The 27,770-nt window shown below is 34.2% G+C and overlaps 3 protein-coding genes across 3 annotated transcripts in view; 2 read left to right on the top strand and 1 right to left on the bottom strand.

The window, feature by feature from the left end:
* The first annotated feature begins 33 nt into the window (after positions 1 to 33).
* Positions 34 to 1,588, top strand: LOC132064210 (gamma conglutin 1-like). Its single transcript, XM_059457119.1, has one exon. The coding sequence runs from the start codon at positions 98 to 100 to the stop codon at positions 1,400 to 1,402; it is 1,305 nt and encodes a 434-aa protein (XP_059313102.1). The 5' UTR covers positions 34 to 97; the 3' UTR covers positions 1,403 to 1,588.
* Positions 1,589 to 9,564: 7,976 nt separating this feature from the next.
* On the bottom strand, positions 9,565 to 11,477 carry LOC132062093 (heavy metal-associated isoprenylated plant protein 33-like; the record flags this gene model as incomplete). Its single annotated transcript, XM_059454737.1, has 2 exons — positions 9,565 to 10,969; positions 11,330 to 11,477. Coding segments are annotated over 2 exons (1,371 nt in total), but the record flags the coding sequence as incomplete, so codon positions are not given.
* A 2,284-nt stretch (positions 11,478 to 13,761) lies between these two features.
* Positions 13,762 to 27,770, top strand: part of LOC132062092 (probable E3 ubiquitin-protein ligase LUL4) — an 18,803-nt gene continuing 4,794 nt past the window's right edge. Inside the window, exons 1-3 of the mRNA XM_059454736.1 lie at positions 13,762 to 13,787; positions 14,061 to 14,193; positions 14,271 to 14,570. Coding sequence (XP_059310719.1) covers positions 13,762 to 13,787; positions 14,061 to 14,193; positions 14,271 to 14,570 — 459 coding nt within the window. The remainder of the gene's footprint in view (positions 13,788 to 14,060; positions 14,194 to 14,270; positions 14,571 to 27,770) is intronic.

The following is a 27,770-nucleotide window of genomic DNA, read 5'->3' as shown; positions in this document are numbered from 1 at the left end:
ACCTCTCCCACACTATAAATGTTTATTCCCAGTTGTTCATCACCATAGAGAAAAATAACAAGTTATATTTTTTTTTTCCTAATCCGTCACTTTAAATATGGCCTCATCACTCTTTAACTTTCTTCTTACTTTCTTAGCTCTCTCAAATGTTGTTTTGCTATCACAATCCGAAGTTAGTACTAGTACTAGAGCACCCTTCAAACCTAATGGCCTTGTTTTGCCAGTGTTTAAGGATTCTGCCACAGGTCTTCACATAGCCAAAATCACAAAAAGAACTCCCCAGCAATCCATCCCATTGCTGATTGACTTGAATGGCAGGTTCTTGTGGTTAAATTGTGAAAATAACTACCTTTCATCAACCTATTTTGCTCCCTTTTGCCACTCAACTCAATGTTCTCGCGTTGGTGCTCATTCGTGCAACAAATGTTTTTCCACTTCACCTAGACCTGGTTGCCATAACAACACTTGTGCTGTTACAACCACAAATCCTTTCACTCGCCAAACTGCAACCGGTGAAGTTGCTCAAGATTCTCTCTCAATTCAGTCCACTACTCAATTTGGCTCAAATAATATCGGTCCTTTAGTTACTACTCGTCACTTCCTTTTTGCTTGTTCACCTTCATCTTTGTTACAAGGTCCTTTTCCTAAAAATGTTCAAGGAGTAGCTGGATTAGGCCATGATCCAGTCTCTCTTCCAATTCAACTAGCTTCCCATTTCGGATTCCCTCGTCAATTTGCCTTGTGCTTACCCTCTCCTTCACAAAAAAATGGCGCAATCTTTTTTGGTACTAGTGGCTTAGATGGAACACATACCAGAAATTTAACCTACACGCCAATAATAATCGGTTCAGAAGGAGAATATTTCATCCCAGTGAGATCAATACACGTAAATAACCAGCCTGTCCCGTTGAACCGTTCATCTTTAATTTCAACGAGGAATCGAAACTTTGGTGGAGCGATGATTAGTACTACAGCTCCTTACACTCTTCTTGAACACAACATTTTCACAGCCTTCACTCAGTTCTTCGCGAACCAATTTTCCGGGGTGTCTCAAGTGAATCCAGTGTCACCATTCGGACTATGTTTTAATTCCAACAACTTGTCAAACACCAATGTTCCAAACATTGATTTTGTCATGCAGAACAAAAATGTTACGTGGACTATCATTGGAACAAATTCAGTAGTTGAAGCACGACCTGGTGTGTCTTGCTTGGCTTTTGTTGATGGTGGACAAAATCCTAAGGCTCCAATTGTGATAGGGGTACGTCAATTGGAAGATAATTTTGTTCAGTTTGATCTTGCAAGGTCGAGATTGGGTCTTAGCTCTTCATTACTGTCACGTAACACTAGTTGTTCTAACTTCAATTTTACCTCCACATCTTTCGTCAATGAGATGGAGTGAAAATTGAAAAAAGTTTAATTTCCTACTTAAGGGTTTTGATCATATGTGTACGTACGAGTCTCTGTATGTTTTTTAAGTAACTTTTTCTTTGTGTACTACTTTTTTCTTTTCGTAAACCTTTGGGAGTTTTTAAGGTCTATGTAATATGTCCAGTACTTTTTGTTTAAGTAAATTTCTTTTGTTATTTTTTCGTCTTAAGATGCACAAGTGTACTGGTTTTGAGTAAAGAGGCATTGATCATTTCAATTTTATGTCACATTTTTACCTACACACACGCACAAACAAAACCTTTTTGTTTATATAGCTAGTTTTGATTCATTGGCTTTATTAATTTACCGCCTAAAGGGGGGAGGGAAATGAGAAATTAACTTAATAACCATCTGTTAAAAAAAATTCCAAACTAGTGATTGTAAATATATTTTACCGACCAGCCAAATGTATAACTTTTCCCGGAAATGAGAAATTAACCACAGTAAGAAATTAATGCAACTTTAATATTGAGCATCACATATTCTTTGATCGCAAACCTCGTTGGATTGAGCTTTTCGCGACAACTTCTTCTAAATATCGAACTTCTTTTTTTAGTCCTAGTGGCCTTCTGGTGTTATCTCTCTAGTTTTTTTTTATATTTTTTTTATTTTTGAACTCTATTCCATTTGAAAATAATGTTTTACTTTTTGTGTTAATAATTACTGGTATGGATATAATTATCAAACCTAAAGGAGTAACCTCCAAGCAGTGGCGGAGCCACACTATGCCGAGGGTGTTCATCCGAACCCCTTCGGCGGAAAAAAACACTGGTTTTACTAGGTTAAAATTATTTTTTATGTATCTATAGTAGATGTTGAACCGCCTTAGGCTTCTTCGTAGATTTTACTTTTTTATATTTTAAACCCCCTCGACGAAAATCCTGGCTCCGCCACTGCCTCCAAGGATCTTTAGTGAATATGCATTTTAGTGATTACTTGTTGTAAGGGTTGTTCTTGAATTATTTAGTTGTATACTAGTATCTAATCGCTTAACCATGGAGTTGTGCTGTATATGCTACTTACTCTTTTAGGATTTAAACCTTATTTTCCTTATATCCGAAGTTCATTTGCATCCAAAACTACAATTTGAAAGGTGCAATTTTTTATATTCTAGCACTATTTAAGTGTTTTGTTTAGTTGTAAACTTGTAATTGGGAGGTATGATATGTAGCTTGAAAATATGTTAAATACTATTATTTTTAAAAAATATTACATTAACTTTGATTTTTTCTAAAATATTACATCAGTTTTTTTATAAAGGATAAAGATGTGTGCAAGATGACTCGAATATCACCTTTACAAATAAGTTTTAAATTAAAACATATACAAATCTTATTGTATAAATTTGAACTACTTGCTAAAATTTAGCTTTAAGCAGTAATTTGGATTTTAGTCTGTCTTTTTTTTTTTTACCTAGAATGGTTAAGCATGAACTATGTCCTCATGTTATTTGACGTTCTATCATTCTTCATGGCATGTGTTTGCGCTTCATGTGGTGTCTTTTTTTTTTTTCGAAGCAAACCAAACCCGTAATACCATATTTATCCTTAGTGCTAGGTTGGATAACACAAGGACTAAAATCAGATTATAACTTTAATACAGGAACTAAAAGTGTCATTTTCCCTATTGAAAATTACCAAGTTTCTTCTGTATTAATATGAGTTTTGTTTTGCCGCTTCTTGTTCATACTGGTCCAAAAATGGGGGCCTGTTTAAGCAACGAGAGCGGTCGCGGTCACCTGAATCCGTACACTTACAACCTTTATCACGACAATTGCACCAGTGTCTTTGGCAAGTAGACCTGCTAGGCATGTGCAGGTATCCCCATTTTGCTTCTCTGTCACACATGACCCTTCAGAATAGCATGTATCAGTGGCGCAACATCCAGCGAGATCTCCTTTTTCCTACAAAACTCCTTTAACGCAGCTACAGATGATGTCAATTTCTTCCTAACCTCCTTTTCCTTGTCAGGGCTCCATCTCCAGTTTTTAGCTAAACTTGTCTCTTTTTCAACTTCCTTGAATGTCAAATTTTGAGCAAAGAACTTCGAAAGAATGTGGTAGCTTATTTAAATTTGTACTCCATCTTTCTAATATGTTGTTTATTTCTTTTCTGTTAGGTCTAGATATCTTTGCAAAAAGCCATTTTATTCTTATTATAGTTGAATCAAACTAACTTATTTGTTGTGGTATTTAAACACTATGCATACTCCAACCACTTTACTGGTATATATTAGAGCCTCTAATGGCTTTATGATTCTTTACAAATTGTCAGAAACATATACTCTTCTCATTGTAACCGGTTTCCCTGACCTATGGCCCCTAACGACTTTGGGTTCTTTCAGCAATTTACACACGGCATGCCACCGGTAGAACGATAGTAATAATTTGACCCATTTGATATGTTCTTTGCCCTCTCTACCCTCACTAACAAGGTCAGAGGTCTCTTTAGAGTTAGTCATCGAGTGAGGCACTGTTGGAAGTGGATCGATTACGTCGGTCACATAATGAATATAGAACTACAATTCCGAGTCAATAGCACCATTGTTTTCACGAATTGGCTCTATTAATATGCTTATTAACACAAAAAGAGAAGACCATAGCCGATTAAGCCGGATGCACATGACAGCACATTTCAAGAAATCAAAGAAAGATGACACATTTCATATGCAAAATATGAACTAGAACTCACAGTTGAATATTGATTAGCGAGTATATTATACTTATACCACTACTAGTGTAAGTGTACGTGTAGCTTTGCAAATGTTTTAAAAATTAAAATAATCTTTAATATAACGTATAACTTATAAATAAATCAAAGCTTATAAAAGATAAAAATTCAACTCTCGATGGTTATATTATTAATTAAATGCAGTAAAAAAACGTGAGAGATATCTAAGTTCTACATAAACAAATAGCCGAAAAGGTAATAGGAAAAGCTTATTTTTGTGTAATTTAGATTTTTTTTTTTGGTTATTTTGGCTTCAAAAAACAAGTGCTTGGGAGCACTTTTTAATTTTACTCACACACCACAAAAGTGCTTAAAAGCTATTTACTCTTCGTTATCCTAATCTGCTACAAATCTTTATTGCCCTCACAATGTACATTGCCTTCTCTATTACAATCACAACAATATATAGGCAATTAAAGGAAAAAAGAACCAAACAATAAAATTAAAAAAAACATGCGAGGAAACAAAAGAAATAACTATTTGATTTAGAGAGTGTGAAACTTGTTATGAACTTATCTTCCGTGGTAACAGTGTCAGGTTTCAAGAACTTGTACAAATGTGCTAACAATTTGGCTCCTTGGGATAGGTCAAGAGTTTATACTTTTAAGTAGGGGTGGGCATAAATACCGAAAATCAAAAAACGGGACCAAACCGAACCGAACTTCAAGAAACAAAACCGAAAGAACCGAACCGAACTAGTTGGGTTCGGCGTTTGGTGTTCACCTTTAAAAAACCGAAATCGAAATAGCCGAACCGAACTTTGATGAAACCGAACCGAAGAACCGAAATTTATACATTACCCAAAAAAATTAAAATAGTTCAGGCCCATTAAGTTTAAGCCCAAAAAAAATCCAATTGTAATAAGCTCTCTTTTGCTTTTGTATCCCTAATTTTCCACTTCAGTTGAGAAAATCAAATATCCTTAACAAAGAAAGGTGACTAGGATGTGTCTTTAGGATTAATGTATGTCCTTTATGTGTTTTCTTAATTATTCTTACTGTATGTATATAACACCTAGTAATCCTATATTATGGTTATGGTTTTCTGTTCTTGTGTATTCTGTTTGTTTGATTTTGAATTTAATTTGTTAGTTTTATGTTTTGTTGCTTTTGAGAATATGAATTAGTGTAAATGGAATCGCTTCTAATATCATATCAAAAAAACCGAACCGAATCAAACTTCAAAAAATCGAAACCGAAAGAACCGAACCGAACTAGTTTAGTTCGGTGTTTGGTGTCCACCTTCAAAAAATCGAAACCGAAATAGCCAAACCGAAGTTTGATAAAACCGAACCAAAGAACCGAACGTCCACCCTTACTTTTAAGTAGAGAATGATGGGCAATTTGCAGGATTGTCCTTCGCTAGGGTGGTCTTTAATTTTTGGCCCTCAAAATGGTGGTCTTTAACTTTTGGCCTTCAAGAAGGCAGAATTTCGCTGCATCTTTAAGGCAGAATTTGAGGCTTAAACTTAAGCAGAATTTTGCAAATTCTGGCTTGCGAATTTTTTTTTTTTTTACTGAGCTGGAGTTCGAACCCACAACCTCGGGGTATTAGGCGAAGGGTAAAACTTAAAGACCTCCAATTTGAAGGACAAAAATTAAAGACCACCCCATATGAAGGCCAATCCGCTCAAAAAAAAGGGTGTCAATTCCTCAAATGGTCATTGAACTTATAGAAAAGTCCTACTAAAGTAACTTTTGAATTTTTTTGGACAATATGATCATCAAACTATGCTCATCTTTCCAAAAAAGTAAAACAACCCATATTTGGACTTAAGACCCCTTAACCCATTTTAAATTATAAAATCCATTATCTAGCCACAATATTTCGATACTCCAAAATTCTTGTTCAAATTAATATTTTTCATGTTTTAATAATAAAATAGGAATATCCAACATAATATTTCAAGCGATAAGAATAAAACAATATAATCATTCAAACTTTAAGTATACTACAAGGTTTTCTTTGTTATATCAACTTCTTTCGAATTATTTTGATATTTTCTATTGCTCAAAGCCGGAAGTTAAACAATTTACTGAATGGAAGCGCATTGACATAATTGAAACACTTGAGACGTTATATAGATGCATGATGCATGTAATTTACTTTATTGGTAGAATATTTAGATAAATTTTCTTAAGGAAAAGAACCGTGCTGGATAACTACTTTGTAAAATAAAATCAATTTTACAATTAGTTGTATATACGCTTTTTAAAAATATAAAATGTTTATATTAATTGTAATCCACTTATTTATAAATTAAACTTAAATAAAATCAAAATAAGAATATTTCAAGTTCATCTCCAAGAAAATAAAAATAGTAACTATTTTTTTGATAATTGAAAATTTTATATATCAAGAAAAATTATTTACAATCAATTAAAAAATATAGTTAAGCATTGTGCTCATTTCTACTATCATTAAATTGTATCCTTTTATTGTATGCTTAAACACAATTTTGCAATATTTGCCACATTTTGAAAATAAAATAGAAATATTCAAATAGATTTTATAATTTAAAATGGGTTAAGGGGTCTTATGTCCAAAAATGGGTTGTTTTCCCTTTTTGGAAAGATGAGCATAGTTTGATGACCTTAATTGTCCAAAAAATTCAAAAGTTACTTTAATGGGACTTTTCTACAAGTTCAATGACCATTTGAGGAAATGACTCAAAAAAAAAAAAGGAGAATGATAGCAATTCCATCAATTGGGCCATAAAGAAAAGTCTCTCAATGGCTTTATGGATTTCTTTTTTTTTTTTTTTTTTTGTGCGGATTGTCCTCCAAATGCACTGGTCTTTAATTTTTGTCCTTCAAATTGGTGGTCTTTAATTTTTGTTCTTCGCCTAACACCATGAGATTTGGATTTCGAACCCCGGCTCAGTTGAAAAAAAATCGCAAGGCAGAGTTTCGTAGCAAAGTTAGGCCTTAAGGCAGAGTTTTGCAAAATTCCAACTGAGTAAAAAAAAAAAAAAAAATTGACTTAATGCAAACCTCTACACTAAGGTAGAGTTTTGCTTAATATAAACCTCTACATTAAGGTAGAGTTTAAGGCAGAGTTTTGTGTTATGCCTGAAGGCAAAACTCTACTTTCAGGTAGATTTACAGTCAAACTCTGCCTGATCAGGTAGAGTTTGACTGCAAAAACTCTACTTGAAGGCCTAACTTTGCTACGAAACTCTAGCTTGTGAATTTTTTTTTAATTTTTGACTGAGCGGGAGTTCGAATCCGGAACCAAGGGGTTTTAGCCAAGGCCAAAAATTAAAGACCACCAATTTTGAGGGCCAAAAATTAAAGACCACCACCGAATAAGGTCAATCGTGCAATTGCCCTATGGATTTTAAAGCTTTTTGGCCCAATACTAAAGGAAAATGGACATCACATGGTAGATAGTCTAAAAGACCCAGCCATGAGCAACCTAGCTCCTCGGTCTGTTAAAAATTGGAAGAGCACAGCTTAAACTAAACTGCAAGAATTGGTTTTCAATCCTTCAGTTGTTGACAAATCTAAATTTGAACTCCTAATTAAAATAATTAGCTCCTCTGGTGACTGGTCTTAATTAGTATGTTTGCTTCTGGCTCTTGAAAAGCGCCTGTACATCTAAGATATTGTTATATTATGTGCAGCTCATCTTTATTACTTCTATTCTGTGTTTATCGGGAACAACTTCATGTAATTACTATAAGTAAAGCAATGTTTATCCTCAATATGACGTTATTAACTGTACTCAAAAAAGACTTATAGGAGTTAGTGATCCTTTACATCATACATGACTAACAATAAAATATTTCACAGACCAACACTGCACATGTTGATTAATTAAGGTTGCATTGCATGTGTGTTCATTAAGTATCATAAAGACAAAGCAGAGTTTTACATTTCTTTAAGAACCAAGTTGCAACTTCCTTTGTAATTTATTACAAAGACAGAGAAATTACCTGCACACCACGCCCTTGACGAATTCTAATCTTTCGAAAGTAATGTCTACAAATCTTCTTTAATACTGTAGTAATATCAGAACTCAGAATTCCAGAACTCACGTGTTTGGTCAAAACCTATGTAGAACGTGAATTTATTAATTAGTTTTGACCTAACCCAAGAATTGTGGCATGATTTTAATACTCCCTCCAGTCCATAATAAGATTCTTTTAGCTCATGCACACCTTTTAAGAAATTACTTATTTCTAAAAAATTATAAGTATTTTTACTAACTTATTCCTAATTAATGCTTAGAAAAATTATTTAATGATTCTTGATTATAAATAAGGGTAAGTTTGAAAGAATAAGATTAATTTCTTCTTAAAATCCTAAAATAATACTTATTTTGAAATAAAATAAAAAACCTAAAAGATCACTTATTATGAAATGGATAGAATATGTATTAACTGCACATGAATGCAATTAAAGCTCTTGCCAGACCTGTTATAGTACATCTGCAATCTCCTCTGCCCGAAAAATATCAATGCGATATTTATTCAATTAGTCAACACTACTACTAACTTTACAAAAATCCTACCACTAGCTTTAAAAGAAATCCTAAACATATACGTAGTGGAATTGTCTCTTTCATCCTATGTTGTTCAAACTCTTCAAAAATAATGCCGCATTCGTATTGGATCCTTAAAAGATGCACTACTTTTGGAGGATCCAACCTATACCTATGCCCATTTTTGTACTACTTTTGAAGGATCTGACCCGCATCCGTACCCATTTTTGAAAAGTTCAAGTAACATAGCTTTCATCTCCTACTTTCTTTCCTCATGTTGTTTGTTTTTACATAATCTTTCTTTTACTTTTTTGTTTCCTCTCATTTCTAAGAAACCATGTTAACGTTATAAAGTGATATTTTTTTCTTACAAAAGATGGTTACTCAAGTAGTAAACATCTTCCACCTTCAACTCTAAATTCTAAATTTGCGGGCTCAAATCACCAAGTGAGCAAAAAGCGGGAAAGCTCCCTAGGGAGGGGGTAAACAGTATGTCTACGTTATAAAGTTGTTTGTAGGAGAAGATTTAGCAGAAGCTTCCTACTTACTAAACTAACATTGTCTAACTTTGCCAAAAGCAGAAGATCCATTACCTGAGCTTTAAGTTTCAATCGGCGTCGAACAATCTGGTTCCCATGTGATTCCTTTCCAAGTTCCAAGAGTAAATGTCTCAATTTTGCTACTTCCAAGACTCTTTTTGGGATCAAGTTATGCTCACTTCATGTTCGTAATTTAATTCAAGGAAAATTAATATCATCGTAAAAGTGTTTGTTCCTCTTTTTTTTCCTCGTAAACATAGGAAATTACCCTCAATCAAAACACCCTCGAGCACTGTAGTAATATTTTACAAAGCGAAGGCCTAACGGTAACATATATCAGATATGAAATTTGATTAGCATCGTAACTAAAACCTACGTAATAGCTGAACTAGTCATTGTTTGAACCAAATTGGTTTTCGATATATGAAGCACCAGAATTACTTGGTAGTACTCTAGGTAGAGCAACATATTCTTACAATTGCATTCTAAAGACAAAAGCATACACCCTCATCATTTCATAAGTAGGACCAAAACAAAGTTCGCACAACCTTTTTAACAAAATTTACATAATGCTACAACTGCCTGTATTCTCATCACTAAACATATGAGTAAGATTATCATGCACCGGAGCTCCCATAGGCGGTGGTGGGCCGTAACTCACGGCAGGATGCGGTCGGGCATACATCATCGGATGGGCACCGTACATATCATATCCGGCAGGCCGCTGCTGGTTCATCACCATTTGTTGTTGCATGTACTGTTGCTGTTGTTGGCTATAAGGGTTGCCACCCTGCCCCATCCCCATCCCCGGGTATCCGGCACCCCCCGCGGGTAGTCCTTGAGCTGCCTGCATTTGGCCCATTTGAGGGTTACCCATTTGACCCATTGGGCCCATGCTCATTGGGCCTCCACCTTTTTGGCCCATACTCATCATCCCATGAGGCCCTTGTTGCATACTATTCATCATTAGGCCTCCATCCATCTTGCCACCATTTTTACCTCCAAAACTTCCATTATTGTTACCTTTACCATTTTTACCATCAGGTGGACCACCACCACCTCCACCTCCATTTTTACCACCACTTTGATTTTGATTCCCTCCTTTTCCCTGTTTTCCTCCATTGTTGTTCTTACCGTCATGATGATTTCCACCCATACCTTTCATTTGTACAGGAATTTCAACCCCACCACCACCTTTCTTGCCATTTCCACCATTATTACCCATAGCCCCACCCTTTAAATTTGGATTCATCATCATTGCATTAAGCCCATGGTGGGGTCCATGACCACCCCCACCACCCATAGCAGGCATCATTTTGTTAGGTGGGCCACCACCAAACTCATCATCAGATTCATAATCAAACTCATCCTCATCAGAACCAAATTCAGAATCAAACTCATCATCAAAATCATCCTCAGGCAAATTAAACTTAACAGATTTTTGGTCCTTAGATTTAGGAACATTAGGCATCTTGAAATTATCCTTTGACCCTTTAAGGTTTTGCATCATCTGAAGGAACTGTTGGGCATTACCCTTTGGTTGTTCCTTATTTCCACCACCACCCTTTTTAGATTTATTGTCTTTTCCACCTTTGAAGTTGTCTATTTGCATGTTCATGAACTGATTGTTCATCATATTGACATTAGAACCTCCCTTTTGTCCACCACCCCATAGCTCTGCATGTTTCCCTGACTTCACTAGCTTCTTTATCAGTGTTGCTGGATCAACATTTCCGGTCACCGTTACTTTGCTTTGGTCTGAATCTATGTTCACTGTGTAAACACCTGTTAAGAAAATAAATAATTTAGGAAAAGAGACATATAATCTAGGCCCCAAAGCATGTGAATATGCCATATAGTAATTGTTTATATTTTAAGTTATATAAACTATCTAAGGAACTTCTACGTTATTAGATCACCTTCACTAGCTATAGCAGGACCATTACTAGTTATAGCAGTAGCAGGTAATATATTTTATTTTCAATATTACAAATTTAGATATACCAATCTGATAGTGCACAAAATTCTTATATTGATAGTGCATATAACTAAAACTCAATTGTTTATCGGCAAGTTGGCTGCTAAGTAATCCTAGCTTAACTGATGGGGAAGTACTGTGACAGAACATCGAAGTGCTTGACTTACCTTCAATCTTTTGCAATTTCTTTTTCACCTTGTGTTTGCAACCATCACAGTGTATATTTACTTTGAGAACACAGGTCTGCAATAAAAAAAAGACATCAGAAGGTTCAAAACACACGCAAAAAAAAATGTTCAAGAAATGGCTATATAGTTAAGCTGGTTACAGTCTACAGGCCTGCTTACCGAAAAAATTCAACAAATTAAGAACAGATTAATGTGGTTCCACATAATATAACGTACGATACCAAGAAATCCAAAAAAAATGGACAGAGTACAACAGGCATAAAAATGAGTCTTGAGAACAATTCAAAGGAAGACCGAGTCAAATAGAGTTTAAAAGTTCTACTAGTGACAGTATGAAACTAGTACCCTGCTACAACTTGCAAATTTACACTGATAGAATGTAAATAGAAACAAATACTACTACAAATACTATAAGAGTGCGTGCAAGAAATGAGTCATGCCTTTGTCTTCAGCATTTCTTGTTTATTCATTCTGTCAGCAGGTGCACAATATGAAGAAAACACCCTCCAAGATTTGACACTAACAACTTAAACCAACACACTCAAAGAAAGAAAGACCTCTTCTTGTTACACTAGCAGAAGGAGAACAGTAGTAGTTAAAAATACGAGCTTTGAATGTTGGTTAGCCAGTTAAGAAAGTATAAAAGGAGTAGCTGAGATTTGAAGAGGAAAGAGGGAAGGAAGGCGGTCTATGAAGAGTGCACTAAAATATTGGTTAAAAACAAGGGCGGTTGTGTAAGATGGGAGTGTGTGCTGTATTTGAAGGAAAAGAAATTAAAGAGAGTGAGCTGTCACAGTAAAGAGCATTGTCGGCTTCACGTCAAAGTAGAGCTACACTTATAGCTACTGTTCTTATTACAACAACTTGGCCCGCTCTGCTTTATATGATTAAGACTGCACTGTTCCTTCTTCTTTCTTATAAATATATCAGTATTTTAATTCTATTTACGTTATGTCTGCCTCAATTTAAGTGATATACTGTAAAGTTAAAAAGATATTCAAGCCAATTTTTATTCAAAAAAGGAAAGAAATAATAAGAAACTTTTTTTTTATTGTTGGTTTTGAGTGTGATAGGAGTTTAGATCCTTTCTAGGAAAGTATTAAACCTAGTAGTATAGGGATTTATTAAGTAACACAAAATATAGAACCTAAGAGTATTCAATCTTGTAACTTACTTTCTCCCTTGATATTAATAAAAGTATTGGCCATTCTCCGTGGACTAGGATCACATCGATCCGAACCACATTAATTATTGTATTTTCTTATCATTTCCGCGCTAACAATTGGTATCAAGAGCCTACATGTCGTGAGATCTAGGAGACGAGGAGACTATGGCATCTATGAAGTTTGAGATAGCGAATTTTGATGGGCGAAGTAATAACTTCGACATCTGAAAAATCAAGATCATCGCGTTGTTGCGGAGAGAGGGATCAGTCCAGGCTTTGGACGACTCGTATCCAAAAAATATGACCAAGGCCGAGAAGTAGAAGATTGAGATGGATGCGTTTAAGCCAGATTCGATTATCCTTATCGGACGACGTGTTAAGTGAAGTCGATGCGAAATGTTGCGAGTTTATGGAAGAAACTTGAATCTGCACGGAAAAGAAATCGGTAACAAGCTGAATGTTGTTAAGGCGGCGTTTACACGCCCAAGATGAAGACAGTACAACTTTACGGGATCGTCTTGATGATTTTAATAAATTGGCTATGGATCTTACTACTGTCTGATTTTAAAGTGGGAGATGAAGAACTAGCGTGCACTCTCTTGTTTTCATTATCGCCTACTAAAAGACGTAGTTAATTCAATGATGTACAGTAAGGAAGTTGTCACATTACAGATGGTAAGACATGCATTGAATTCGGATGAATTAAGAAACCATATCAACAATGGTGAGAAAGAGGACCATGGTGAGGATTTGACAGTTAGAGGTCGCTCGAGCCAAAGAGAGAGAGAGACAAATCAAAAGCTAGGTCAAAGTCTAGGAAAAGGGCGAGTAGGAAGGATGATGAATGTTGGGGTTATCATCAAAAGGGTCACTTTGAGAGGGATTGCCCGAATAAGAAGATTGATAAAGCAATGACCAGGTCATCGTACGGTTCGGGTAACTCGGACGTACGAAGAAGATTATGTTTTAAGCAGCAACGGAGAGGACGTTCGGAGACACGAGTGGATGTTAGATTCGAACTTGTACCTTTCGCATGTGCTTCGCCAAGATTGGTTTACTAGCTTTGAGCAGACGAGTGGGACTGTACTTATGGGTGACGATGCATCATGTGAAATAGCAGGCATTGGTTCAGCCCGTATACGGTGTCATAACGGCATCATAAGAACACTGTCTAATGTTTGACGCATTCCTAATATGAAAAAGAATCTGATCTCTCTTGGTACTCTTAATAAGCTCGGATATAAACATGCGGGTGAAGGTGGAATCTGCAAGGTGACCAAAGGCTTTTACGAGTCGTGTTAAAGGTCAAGCTTGGAGGGTGGTCTTTATGTACTTATGGGCGACACCATTCTGGGTACTTGCGAATGTTACTGACTATAGCGATTATCGAGATGATGACAAGGCTAAGATGTGGCATATGAGATTAGGTCGTATGAGCGAGAGGGGGTTGGCAATTTTGAGCAACTGAAACCTTTTGAAAGGTGAGAAGATTAGAACACTTGATTTTTGTGAGCATTGTGTCCTTGGAAATCATAAACGGGACAGCTTTAGCACAGACAAGCACAAAATTGAAGGGGTACTTAACTACATTCATTCAGATTTATGGGGTCCATCTCAGGTTCCATCCAAGGATGGAAAGAGGTATCTTCTTACTTTCATTGATGATTTTTCACGCAAGGTTTGGGTATACTTCTTAAAGGCTAAAAGTGATGTCTTTGAGAATTCAAAAACTGGAAGATATTAATTGAAAATCAGTGTGGCAGAAAGATTAAGTGTCTTCGAACAGATAATGGATTGGAGTTTTGCAATGAAGAGTTTGACAATTTCTGCAAGATTCATGGTGTATTGAGGCATAGAACTGTTAGGCACACACCACAATATAATGGAATAGCTGAAAGGATGAACCGCACTCTTCTTAAGAAAGCACGATGTATGCTCTCTAATGCCAAGGTGCCTAAAGAGTTCTGGGTGGAAGTAGTAAATACTGCTTGTTATGTTGTTAATGTTCTCCAGCATCGGCGATTGACTTCAAAACTCCAAATGAGGTATGGTCAGGTAAACCGTCTGATTACTCGTAATTACGAATCTTTGGATGTCCCGCATATTATCATTTAAGTGATGGAAAACTAGAACCTAGAGCTCGAAAAAATTTATTAACGGGATATGCTGAAGGGGTAAAAGGATATAGAATATGGTGTTTAAATCCTCTTAAGTTTATAATCAATAGAATATGGAAGCTCGAAATTCATCTCAAGGTGGAGATTATGAAGTTAAGAAGATATTCAAGACAATTTCTACTTAAAAGAGGAAGGAAATAAAAGGAAACTTTTTTTTCTCTGTTAGTTTTCGAGTGTGATTGGGATTTAGATCTTTTCTAGGAAAGGATTAGACCTAGTAGTATAAATACATGCTAACTAGGATTTATTAAGTTGCACAAAACATAGAATCTAAGAGTATTCAATCTTGTAACTTACTTTCTCCCTTGGTATTAATAAAAGTGTCGGCCGTTCTCCGATGACTAGGATCACATCTATCCGAACCACGTTAATTACTGTGTTTTTTTAATCGTTTCCGCGCTAACATATACTCTATTTATTTTTGTTTGTTGCTTTTTCTTTTTTTTTTATATTTTACTTATGTTACTGTTCAGAAATTTTTGTTGATTATCGTTTTTTGGATAGTTATTTGATACTTAAATATATTTTTCATCTTTTTTTTCTGTAATAAATGAATTTTTTAGACCACAGTTTAAATATACAGTCAGACCTCTCTATAACTAAGACCCGCATCTAACAACATCTCTATATAACAGCTAAGATTTTTCGGAACTGATTTTTTATGTTATATTTTACTTCTCTATATTAGCATTTCATCTATAGCGGCAACAACCAACTTTATAGCAGTACACTCTTTGTAAAATTAGCTCCCATATAACAGCTATCTTCTTTTTTTGGTAATATAATAATTAGTCATCTTTATAAAAATAGAATATCTATGATTACCAATAATAAGAGTAGAAATTTTGATCAAATATTTGATCATTTAGTACACTATTTATGACAAAAAATATCATATGAATATATATATTTTCATCATTAACTGATTTTCCTTCATTATACAAAGTGTGATTAAGCTTAGAATTTGACAATTAAAAATGAAAATTAGATTTTATGCATCTTTTTTACCTATAACAGCAAGTATTATTTAAATGTCAATCTTGTTATAGGTGTATATTCGGTTCTACATAACATTTGAAAATTTTTTGAATTCACAACCACGTCTTTGTGATAGAGAGGTTTGACTGTACTTTTTAGGCAAATAAATTCTTTTTATGAAAAAGCTTTGACAACATCTAAAATTTATAAGTTATTACAAATGTTAAACGACGATCTAAGGTTTTATTGTAAAGTTGATCAATATATGAGTAAAGACATTAGACTTGAATCCTAAAATTCAGGATAATTCTTTTAAGCGCTATATTTGTATGATATTTAAAAATAAGATAAAATCTGAGTAATGGATACATTTGCTGTCATTACTGATGACACTCTTTTTTGTAAGTGTGTTAAAAAAAAATAGTTCGAATTTTATATTTAAAAACAATTAATTTGAAATTCTTTTTTTTAATAACATAATTTTATCGTCATATAAATATAAAAGAACAGCAACTACAACATATCTAGTGTTGTAACAACAACATATCTAGTGTTATCTCACAAAATAAATATCAAAGAACAATAAATTATAAAATTTTAGAATTTTATTTTCTCATATTTTGGTGTTCAGTCGAATAATATTACACAAATTAGGACGGTGAGAACATTATTTTTTGGGGTTACCATGTTATTTTTAAAGAGTATTAAGTAGTTTTCTTTTGCGTTTTCTTTCTACTATTAGGCATGTGAACTAAAATAGAAGATTTGACCACTGACAAAGCATGGATTATAACATGAGCTTGGACTCTGACTTGCTCCTTTTGTGTTCATGAACTTCGGCTAGATCCACGTGTCCAAACCCCTTTTCTTTTCCTTTTGGGTTGGCTACTTATTGGGCAATTCGCAGGAATATCCTTGGGGTGGTCTTTAATTTTTGCTCATAAAAATAACTGTCTTTAATTTTTGTCCTTAGCTAGAATCTCTTGATTTTGGGTTTAAACTCTCGCTCAGTTAAAAATTTAAGAAAAAATCACAAGGTAGAGTTTGGATTCGCAAGGCAGACATAATTTTGGCAGAGTTTCATAGGCAAAGTTCTACCTTGCGAAATTTTTATAAGTTTTTGACTGAGTTGAGGATTGAACCTGAAATCTAAGAAATTTAGGCGAAGGGTAAAAATTAAAGACCAGTGCATTTGAAGGGCACTCCGCACAAAAAAATGCTACTTATTCCACTAAATACATTAAAGTATACTCTTCTTCTAGCTCCATTACTTTAAAAAAAAAATCTCCGTTACATAATTAGTTCACATGTTTGACTCAAATGGTTAAATATTCAGGAATTAATTAATGTTATATTTTAATAATAGAAATAAATTAATGGTGTAATCCGAATTGTTACAGCAAGCTGCTATTTATTCTTCACATAAATAATTTTACTTACTACGAATACTCGTTTACAATTATTTTTTAAAAGGTTACTTTTTTCTTATCAGTATATGAAGTTAAACTCAAATATTCATGAACTTATTTAGTTGCATAGAGTAACTGGGCTACCACTTATTGTGATTTGTGAAGGTCGATTTTTTTCCCCTTTTGATAGTATTATAAATCATTTCCGTTTAAATTATTGCCGGTTATCAGAGTTTTGCAATTAGATTTTTTATCCTTTTATTTTTCCGTCCATCCAATTAATAATTGGCACGATTCACTAACTTTCATAGTAATATACCAAATATTGACCTCAGTTATTCAAAGTTTGGATAAGATCATATGCACTTACTATCAAATGACTAAGTTAAATACCTAATATATTTTACAATAGTTTGACAAAGAAATTACGTGATTTTGACACCCAACTCAATTTCAAACAATTAGCTTGGGCATGACAAAGTACAATATGTGCCATTGATTAGCTTGCACTATTTGAAAATGCTCGTCATATCCTAAATTTTCGCTTTAAAATAAGATAAAAGTTGAAAATAATAGTTCATGTAAAGCGTCTAATGTTTCCATTTTACTCGGATAACATTAATTTCAAATAACAAGTCTTTTCGTACCCATTAAAATATGGTAAAAATAGTGAAAGTCAGATTTTTTAGCTTGAAAGACTGGCTCTGGAAGGGACCCTACAAATTGCTGAAAGGGTTCCACTTCTTTTTTTCAACCTGAAATTGACACTTCGACCAACATGATGTGAGTTCATTTCAATATCAACTCTCTAAATCATTAGGGTCTCAATAATTCCCAAAACAGAAATCAAAAGGACGGAACAATTTTTTCTATTAAAAGCAGAGTGTTATAACTTGACTGATATACCTAACTTTAATGGGACCAGGTATAAAAATTGGTGAACAACTTGTTAGTCTAACACGTTAGTAACGATGTGAATTTTCTTTCCAACTTGAATTGCATTATTTCGGTGTCTTGATATAAACTTATAAACTTCTTTTTATTACAACAAATTGGCTCTTCTTTATTACAACAAATTTTCTTCCCAACTTGAATTGCATTATTTTGCCAGATAATACCTTGTTCGTTTTGTGGTACCTCCAGCATGAAATTGTTCATCTTCTATCGTTCAGTTACAGTATATGATTAGTATTGCAAATCAGAAGAAATGGTCAATTGACAGAGAAAATTAATTATTCTGCTTTCCCTTTCTTATTATTAAGGTCAGACCAAAAGGTTTTTCTAAATTATTGTATAAGTTTTGTCATTATTATTGGCAAAATCTGGCCTGTGGTGATTTTGATAGGAAGCTAGGGGACCTAGGTAGAAATTAAAGAGATAAGGTTGGGGGATAAATGCAGTGAACTGAAATGAATTTTGTCCACAGAAAGAACTATAAAGAGTTCTTTTTTGTCCCTTATTACTTCTGTCAGAGCCAGTGTTTAGAAGATTATTCCAATATTAATAGTCTTGAAATGTTGTTTAAACGGTGCACACTTAATAGGGTCACAGGGGCAGCTTAAATTGTAAACTGTGTATTGTACGTATAAATTAAAGAAGAGCGAGAAGTTGTAAAGTTATTGCTCAAATCTTTTATTTTATTTATCTTTTTAATGAACCACCATAGGTTATGTTACAGAATTTTCAAACAGTTAACTGCTGCCTTTCTGTTATGTGTGGATTCTTTAACTATAGGAGGAAGTGAGGAACACATATTTGCTATTTTTCTTTAGGCGGGCTAAATAGCCGCCTCGATCAGTCGCCTTTAACGAGTTAATATGCTTTCGTTTGTCTTTAGATTCGGTATTTGAAATTCTTTATCATTTGATTAATTTAGATTTGCATTTAATAGGTTTATTAAAGGACGTTTAGACATTTTTTATCGAAAGCTTGTTATACCTTAGGACTAGCATCTAATATCCCTAATTAAGGTTAATTGAAGGAATCCCGGTTATTTCATCATAACTGTGGGTGATAATCAGCTTAAGTTTCATACGACGTGTAACACATGGAACTATGGAAGCCCATAGTGGACAAATTGAAGAAGGCACTGGGAAGAAGCTTGAAACAGTAGAAAATGTGAATAATATGGCATTCTCCTGTATTTTTCTTTTTTCATCATGCAACCCTACTTTATTGCCTTCTCTTTTTCTTAAAAAAAATCATAGGAAGATCAAAATCTCCTTAGTATTTCTTTAGACTTTTGTGTGTAAAGATATTCAATGAAATCAAACCGAAGACATATATATTTCAATTTTCAACTAAGAGTTATCGATAGCAAGTCTCTGGCCTTACTGGATGATTTCGCCTTGCTACTATTAAATAACCCTCCGTCTTGTACTTTACCTTTGTTGTCTTGTACTACTATGGGAGCTGCTCACTTGTGTTTAGGTGCTGAATGTGTTCGATTTCCACTATGTAACATTACTTATGATAAATAAAGCTTGGTTTTAGCGAAAATAAATAAATCACAGGCTAGCTTGTGGAACATAAAGCCATCAAGCTATAAGACATTAGTAGTTGATTCACAAATAGAGAAAGTTCATCAATCTCTTTGATTTAAAAAAGAAAAAAGCCACTTGTTGGGCATATCATGAAAATTTCAGTTCACTATAGTGACACTACGCATTGTAACTTGAGTGGAAGATAAATTTTAAAAATAGGAAACAAAAAGGACGATAGACCGCAATAGAAATATCTTGTTAAATTTAAAGAGATGGAGCTAAAATGGGGCACCAAATTCAAAAACTAATCTCCATACCTTGTCTGATATAGACAAGCACTATGAGTCAAGACATGAAAAAAAGTTTAATTAGGGTTGGTTTCGACAATGATATATTTTTCTCTATGTTTGGACCTCCTTTCTTAATTTACCAAAATTATTGTTCTTCTTTCCGTGAAAGCCTAACCCCGTGAAGAATTTTTGTTTCTTTTTGCCTAATTGCGTCCACTTTATCTGTCAAAAAAAATAAAGAAGGTTTGAATGGTGCCAAAAAAGAACTACCCACTCACTTGGTCACTTCACCCATAACCCTAAATATCTTTCTTTATTGAGTCTGTGCCCTTTTTGAAACTATTGGTTGGTTTGTAAAATGGCTTTTGTTAAACCCAAAAATCGTGATTTTGGAAATCTTTCGTATATTGAGATGTAGGGCACTATGTTTGGGAGAGATTGAATAATACTGTGATAATTTTGAACGGTTAATGGATCAAACAATCATGAAAAGTTTTTTTTTTTTCACTTTGTCGTTTTGTTGTTTATTATAAAATTTCTTTTCTACATTTAAATTGGGGCCTTTTGGTTTATTTATAAGAAGGGAGAAACTAAAGTGTTTGGTGTTTATCGCCTATTGAAGAAAAAAAGTTTGTAGCCAAACTGTGAATTAAACGGAGTAACTTGAGTTTACGTTACTTCTTTCTTGATATATCCAACCTTTTATTTTTTCTTCTTCGATATTGACATAAAATCCAAAATCTTTGAGTTAGTATGAATCCACATTTTCAAGATTTGAAGGAAGGTAGAGAATTTATCTAATTAATCCTTTTATGATCTATTTGGAATTTCATCTTTCTTGCGCAAGATTAATATTAGCATGCTGAAGTTACATTAGCATAAAAGAAATGGATCATGCACCTAACTCAACCTCAAAGTTTTACATGAGGGAGAGATTTGCATATAAGAGATCACCCATCTCATTAACCACCGATGAGGACTTTTTTTCATTCTTCAACACCCCACCTTACACCTGTGATCGACATCTCAAAGTGCGATTTAATTTAGGGGCCCACATCGGGTGAGATGGGTCCTGCTCTGACACCATGTAAAAAGTTGGATCATGAGCCTAGCTTTCTTTACATGATAACATGTGTTGAATTAGGGCCTACGATCCATTTCTTTACACGATGATGGCTACATTTGGGGTTGAGCAAGCTAATGATCTATTTCTTTACAATATCCTAACACGAAAACTAATTATGAACTCAAAAGACATATAGAGTAAACTACTTTTTTTGTATCCCAATCACTCTCTCTCTCTCTCTCTCTCTGGCTAATAGAAATTCGTACAACAGTTTGGTATTGGCTCGTAGCCATAACATATTTCCAAGGCACTACATTTTATCGATAGAGAAGTAAGTTGGACTATAGATGTGTCGTGAAAAAAATTCAGAACTGCTAGCACTGTGTATTCAAGTTAACTTCTTTTTTCAAAATTTCATGACGGAAATTTGCAATTTCTTCTACATCGAATATTAGCTTAGAGACAAACAAAAGAAGAATGACAGAAAGGATGCATCCAGAACCAATATTTTATGCATCATAATACTTGCCAATTTCGTTATAACTAAAGTCACTTGTATCTGTACCATAGTCCATAAGAGCATGCTATTATATTCCAAAGCAAAATAAGCAAACAGCGAATTATTAGTACGTAATTAACTGTTAAAGGTCAGCTTTATGTATGAAAAAGTGAGGGGAACGACTTCCTGTGGACTCAATTATGAGCAATTTGAAACATTGCCTTTATTTTACTCCTTTACTAGGCGTAGGCGACCAATCCTAGGATAATATCGTCGATCCCCAGGACATTTGGCACTTGGAAAGATCTTTAGCTAATGTGGGGTTGAGAGTCGAGATGAAATCACATTAAATCTAGTGAGTATCGAATACATTAGATAATTAATTTTAAAATGGGTTGTAATAGCAAACTTTCTTTATTATGGCAAATTATGAACTAATATTTCAAGAAGCAAAAGCACTAGTTAAGTACTCCGGTTAGGCTTTGTAAAGAGTCGAGACTCGAGTCAAACCCCATTTTAGGCCACTTCATATCTCAAAGAGTTCAAGCTCGGCTCGACACGATTCAGTTGCTCTACTTAAGAGAGATAATACTCAAAATACCCCCCAACGAAAAATCCCAACTACACACCTTAAGGCCCCATTACCCCCCGAATAAATTTTTCGCAAATGGGTTGTCCACACGCACGTGCCACGTGTTTAATTTCGCCCCATTTTTTATTAATTTCTCTTTCTCCATCCATCTACTCTTCTTCTTCAAAAAAAAAAAATCTCTCAATTTTCCATACTCCATTTTTATGGATCTGAAAACCCATACCCAATTCTCCTTCATCTTCATCAACATTATCATCATCATCATCATCATCTTCATTAGGAGTTCATACCAACTTGCTCAAATCTAATCCAAACAAACCCAAATGTTAACACCAAATAGAACAAAGTTCATCCATTGTAAACAATCGAGAATTCTAGAGAAACCCATTTTAAGTCAAACCCTCCAAATTTTAAGAATGCTCTACAAATCAACTCAAAGAATTAATGCTTAAACAACTCTCAAAGAGTTCTCCAAACAAGCAACTCGGCTTTAACGACATCCTTATTTTTTCAGTTTTTTCCTTTTTCTACTTAATTTTTCATTTTTTTTCTTCGATTTTCTTTAAGGCTAAGTTGTTTAAAATAATCATAGATTTTCTTTATAAATGATATTATTTTGACAACAAAAAATGTTGATATTAACAGTAAAATGGGAGGAGTTCAAATTTTATCACATCAAGGCCCAGTAAAACAGTCGATGTGATAATGTCAAAGCCGTCACGCGCCACCACCGTGTATCACGCTCTCCGCCACATCGTTGTAAAAAAGGCCATTTTACATCGGTTTTTTCACCCCGCAGGCGTTTAGAAGCTGATTTTGGTTAAACCTATTTTGAGTATTATCCCCTACTTAAGATTTTCTTTTGGCTAAAAGTAAAATAATCATAGGTCTTATGAATAAAATGTCGTTGAAATTCTCCTATATTAGCACGTTTTCATTTTTCAAAAGCGTCTCACATCATTAAGAAGATCCAACACCCTATAAGAATGCTTATTTTTTGTTCGATATTTTGTTCGCACACCCAACGTAAAAAAGTTCCCCATGAGATCTATATAGTTTTAGAAAATAAATTGGCTCGAGGTGTAACTATTCTAAACCAGGAATGCTTGATATAAATATGACAGGCATAATTTCATATCCTAAAGTAACAAATTCAATGCCTTGTAGGAAAGCATAATGGTTTGTCCATACACCATAGGTATTTTCATCGTTCCACCTAAGATTGCGGTAAATCGGTAAGTATTCTTCTATTTTTAATCATAAGTTTCATATTTGAGTCGGGAAATGAAACCATCTTTGATAAAAAGCTTTTTATCCCTCGTAATAAGACTTCACTCCGCAAATTTAATTTAGTCAGACTCCAAACGAATATCCAAATGAATGAGAACCAAAAAAGTCTTTTTTCTACATATAAATACTAGGTTAAAGCATAAGATTTTTAATCAAGAATGACACCGCAAATTATTCTCTGGGAATAATAACGTGCTTCTCAACAGAGCAGGGGGGCGTACGGTGCTACCATTTATTCTCAACTCTATATTATTTGTAAAAGTATAATATTGGTCTAAACTTCTAACAACAGAGGATTGAATATCATTTGATGGTCAGAGTAAATCAAAGTAGTCAACCGAGTCGATCACTTTTTTGGTTCATATAGAATTATCAAAAGCCGTTCCTGGTTGTCAAATCAACCGAAGAATTGGGTGTACAGGAATGTACTATTGCCAACTACTTTAAGTACCCTTTACATCTCATAGTTCTACAGACTGAGGTTTTTCTTTTTCTTTTCTAAACTAGTCTGTTATCTCTAAACCAAGAGAGAATTTCTAGGATGATATCCAAAATTATGTGTTCATCCATATAAGTTACATACAGTCAGGGGCGTATGTAGCCTTAAGGCCGGGGGTTCAATTGAATCCCCAACTTTCTACGCGGAACATAAATTATGTGTAAAAATTTATTAAAATTGTCATAAGTAGTAGACATGAACCCATAACTTATAAAATATAATGGGTTCAACTAAGAATCTTAAAAGGTTGAACCCATAAAGTTTAAATCCTAGATCCGCCTCTGCATACAAAAAGATAACATTATCTGCAATTATTTACATTTACATTGTTATATGCTTGAATTTTAGAGAGTATTAGATCAGCAGAAAAGAGATTAATAGTTTGTTTGGTTAAATTTCTAAAATTAGCTTATTTTGAAAAGTGCTTTTCAAAAAAGTTTTGTTAGTGAAAAGCAGATTGTATTTGACTAATCAATTTGGAAACACCTTTGAGCAGCAACTATTGTTTGTCAAGCTTTTGGAGAAAAAGCTACTATTTCTTTTTAAAAAGCTGGAAGTCAACTTCTTTACGTCAAAACATTTATTTTCTCTTAAAAGCTTGGTCAAACATCTCACTTTTTAAAATAAGAATTTTTGGTCTCCCGAAAGGTAGGCCAAACGGACTATAAGATAACTAATTAGCATTTTGCATATATATACTTTAACTTATATATCAAAATTTGCTTTAACTTTTTAAGCTTCATGTCCAATTAATCACTTCAGACTAGGACGGAAATTACCCTGCTTTCACCTTCCTGATTCCTGAGGGGCAAATGTCTTTCATTTTACATCAATAGTGGAGACAATCTAGAATCAATTTCCTAGCTAAACAGATATATTCTGATTCAATTTTTAAAGTACGTTGACATTCTCGTTGTCTGCGCAAAAAGGAGTGAATTTTCCCATCGATAGTGAATAATTTTGTTCACTCAAATGAAGAATATAAACACACAAACTCATATTAATTGAGGATAACTATTTCCTTAAGTTTATCTCATGGTTAACGTTCATAATACCATCGAGGGGTGCAGTGGCCTAGTGGGATGATTGGGATTAATCTACCCTTAATTAGGGGTTTTTGGTTTGAGCCACGAGAATGGAGAAGTTTTTGGTAGGAACCTTTTATCCTTAACGAGTTTGTCGATGTCGAATTTGAATTAATCGGACCAATGAACTTCGAATACGGATGGTTAAATTTAAGAAAATTGCAGTAATTAGTGAAAATTCTCTGTCCAGTCATTTTTCAGACCTTTATCACCAGTTTATTCTTCAGCTATCCAAATCCACTTGATGCAACCAACAGACTACTTACTACTAATCATGCCAAGCTAGCAACTAGCAAGGACCTTGAACCTCATGATAGATTAAAAAACAATCTCTAGTTGATTTCTTTAATTTAAGCGAGTTTGGAAATTAATACCACGATCGATCTTAACTTTATATTTTTGTTTTTTCACTTTCTAATAAGTACTCTAAAAGTTTCAAATCAATAGATCATTATGTCACCAAATTTGACTTTTCTTTTAAGTATTTGAAATCGAAGCACCTTAAGTTGCTGTTATCACAATTATGGAAGTAACTATTCTAGCTAGTATGGGTACTAATCATGTTCACTTGCACTTCATTATTATAGCATATAAGAAAGTGGAGGGGGGAGGCCCTACAGCAGAGGAGTGAAGAGACTAGAGAACAACCCAGAGTTGAAATCCTGCCTTTGGATTTACAATAAAACAAGGCAGAGAAAAAAGAAATGCCAGCTATTCTCACCCCAATAATTGACATATTAGTGTAGTAGCCATGTGCAAGAAAATAACAATTTCACATAAAATATGATGGTACTTTTGGTACTTGAAAGCTCAGTGTCCTGCTCCTCCTCTTTCTGTGGGATCCGCCTTCTAATTTTTTAACTTTAAAGCAACATACACTGTAACCAGGGGCGAAACTACATGGGTGCACGGGGTTTGAACCCCCTTTGTAGCGAAATTAAGATCAATTTGTTTATTTATGTATAAATCTTGAGTTATGAATGCCCTTGAGACAGTTTGAGTCTCGCTGTAGATAGTCTCTTTACCTTTTGTGAATCCTCTTAGCAAAAGTCCTCGCTCCGCCCTTAACTATAATAGAGTTTGAAATGAAAACAGCAGAGCAAGAACTAAAAGGTTGAAGCAGATTTAACCTTTTAACTCTTTAGCACTAAATTCATCTACTTTTAAAATTGTATAGTCACAGAAAAGTTGGGTCACGTGAATCTATGATCACTCAACTAAATTTGATATATTATGTGTATAATTTTAAAATAAATTTAATAGTAACTGAAGGAACTCACGGTCAAACTAGAATGAATGGAGCATTAGTTGGGTAGTGGGTCTGCTTCCTCAAGGTTGGGTTATCGAACCTGACCTGCTGCACGTTTGCATTTTTTGCTTTATTTCTGAAGCAGTCTTTTAACTTTCCTTGTTAATATTATTTTTAATTACCCAAAAGGCAAAAACGTTTTTCTTTTTTATATTATATCTAATTACTTTTTTCTTTATTCCTAATTATTTTTTGCCGGCCAAGTTGATGTCACTATAAAATTTTATATTTTATCTTAAAAATAATGGTGAACCCATCCTGTTGAAATCCTGAATTCGCTTCTGTTATAGTCAGATATATCATCTATTAAAATGCAAGTAGTTGATTTTCATATGAAAATTATTTCGCGTATAAAATCTTAAATTCAGATGAACTCGAATTTAACCAAAAACAAGGAGCTAATGTTTGTGGACAAATGGTGTAGGAGGAGACGCGTTTACTGTCGGGGGACAGCCTCCCTGTTTGCCTCACTGTTGCCAGTGCCCACTTCACGCCAGTCGTTTTGGATTAGGGTTTGTATCACTATCAATGTGGAATCTATTTTATATTATTTTATTATCACATCCTCCATTTCATTTTATACACAATTTTGCCTAAGCCGCGACATTTTTGTTTTGTATCCAATTAAACATTGGGGGAAATAGCAGATTTATCCTATTCGATACAGATTTGAGCAACTGATTCTCCATTATACATTACAGTCTAATTTTACTCGTAGGTTAGAAAAAAGGGAATAAATTTGAACCTCTTCCCTCGAAGCATTTTGACGCACGAAATCAAATCGTTGCACAGTGGAGCTTCATTAATAGTGGAGTAAAGCAAACACAAGATGACCTTTTAACTAAAAGAGTGTGAATAAATGTATAGCACAGGATAAAACTAGGCAATTTATAGCATAGGCCAAATTTGGGTATTTCCTTTTACATATGTAAACCCTTTTAATATAATTCTTATAAAAGCATGCCAATTAAAAACAAAAAGGCTGATGCACAGGCAATCAGCATGGTTAACTTGACGGCCTGTGCTAACCTGTATAAACTAGACAGCTTGGCTGATAGATTTTTTGAGACGCATACAAACTATTCCCGACACCATATATATATATATACACACACGCACGAAGGAAGTATGTAATTCTATCACAGAATAGGTGAATTTACGTCAAAACTATTCACTGGTAATTCATGAAATGACTATAGTAATATGACCTATTAGGATATTACAAGATGCACTTCAACCCTACGGGGCAATGTTAGATTATCTAAATTTCCATTTCTTTTACATTGTTGGAGAACAGGAATGGGAAAGAAACGTTTTGGTGAAATAAAGCACAAGCACACGCAGGTAAAATACAAAGTAGCAACTGTTATCAATAAAATTGCATTCTCAATTTCCTGTTGCCTTATCCAATAATAATCTACAGAAAGGATAAATATAAGGCAGGTAGCCCTACATTAATATGTTATCCCATAGACCCTTGTCATCACTTTATGTTTTTCAGAAATTTTCTCTATGATAGTCGCCGCGCTATATTGGCATTCCAAAAAATTTGGTGCAATATTAGTAAGCATTAGCAAC

Source organism: Lycium ferocissimum, chromosome 7 (genome assembly GCF_029784015.1).
Source record: "Lycium ferocissimum isolate CSIRO_LF1 chromosome 7, AGI_CSIRO_Lferr_CH_V1, whole genome shotgun sequence".
Taxonomy (NCBI): domain Eukaryota; kingdom Viridiplantae; phylum Streptophyta; class Magnoliopsida; order Solanales; family Solanaceae; genus Lycium; species Lycium ferocissimum.
The sequence above is the reverse complement of the archived record's forward strand: the minus strand, read 5'-3'. Positions and strand labels throughout refer to the sequence as shown.

What these genes read in the sequence shown, in the direction of transcription:
- LOC132064210 (XM_059457119.1), top strand. Translation starts at nt 98, where the DNA reads ATGGCCTCATCACTCTTTAACTTTCTTCTTACTTTCTTAGCTCTCTCA.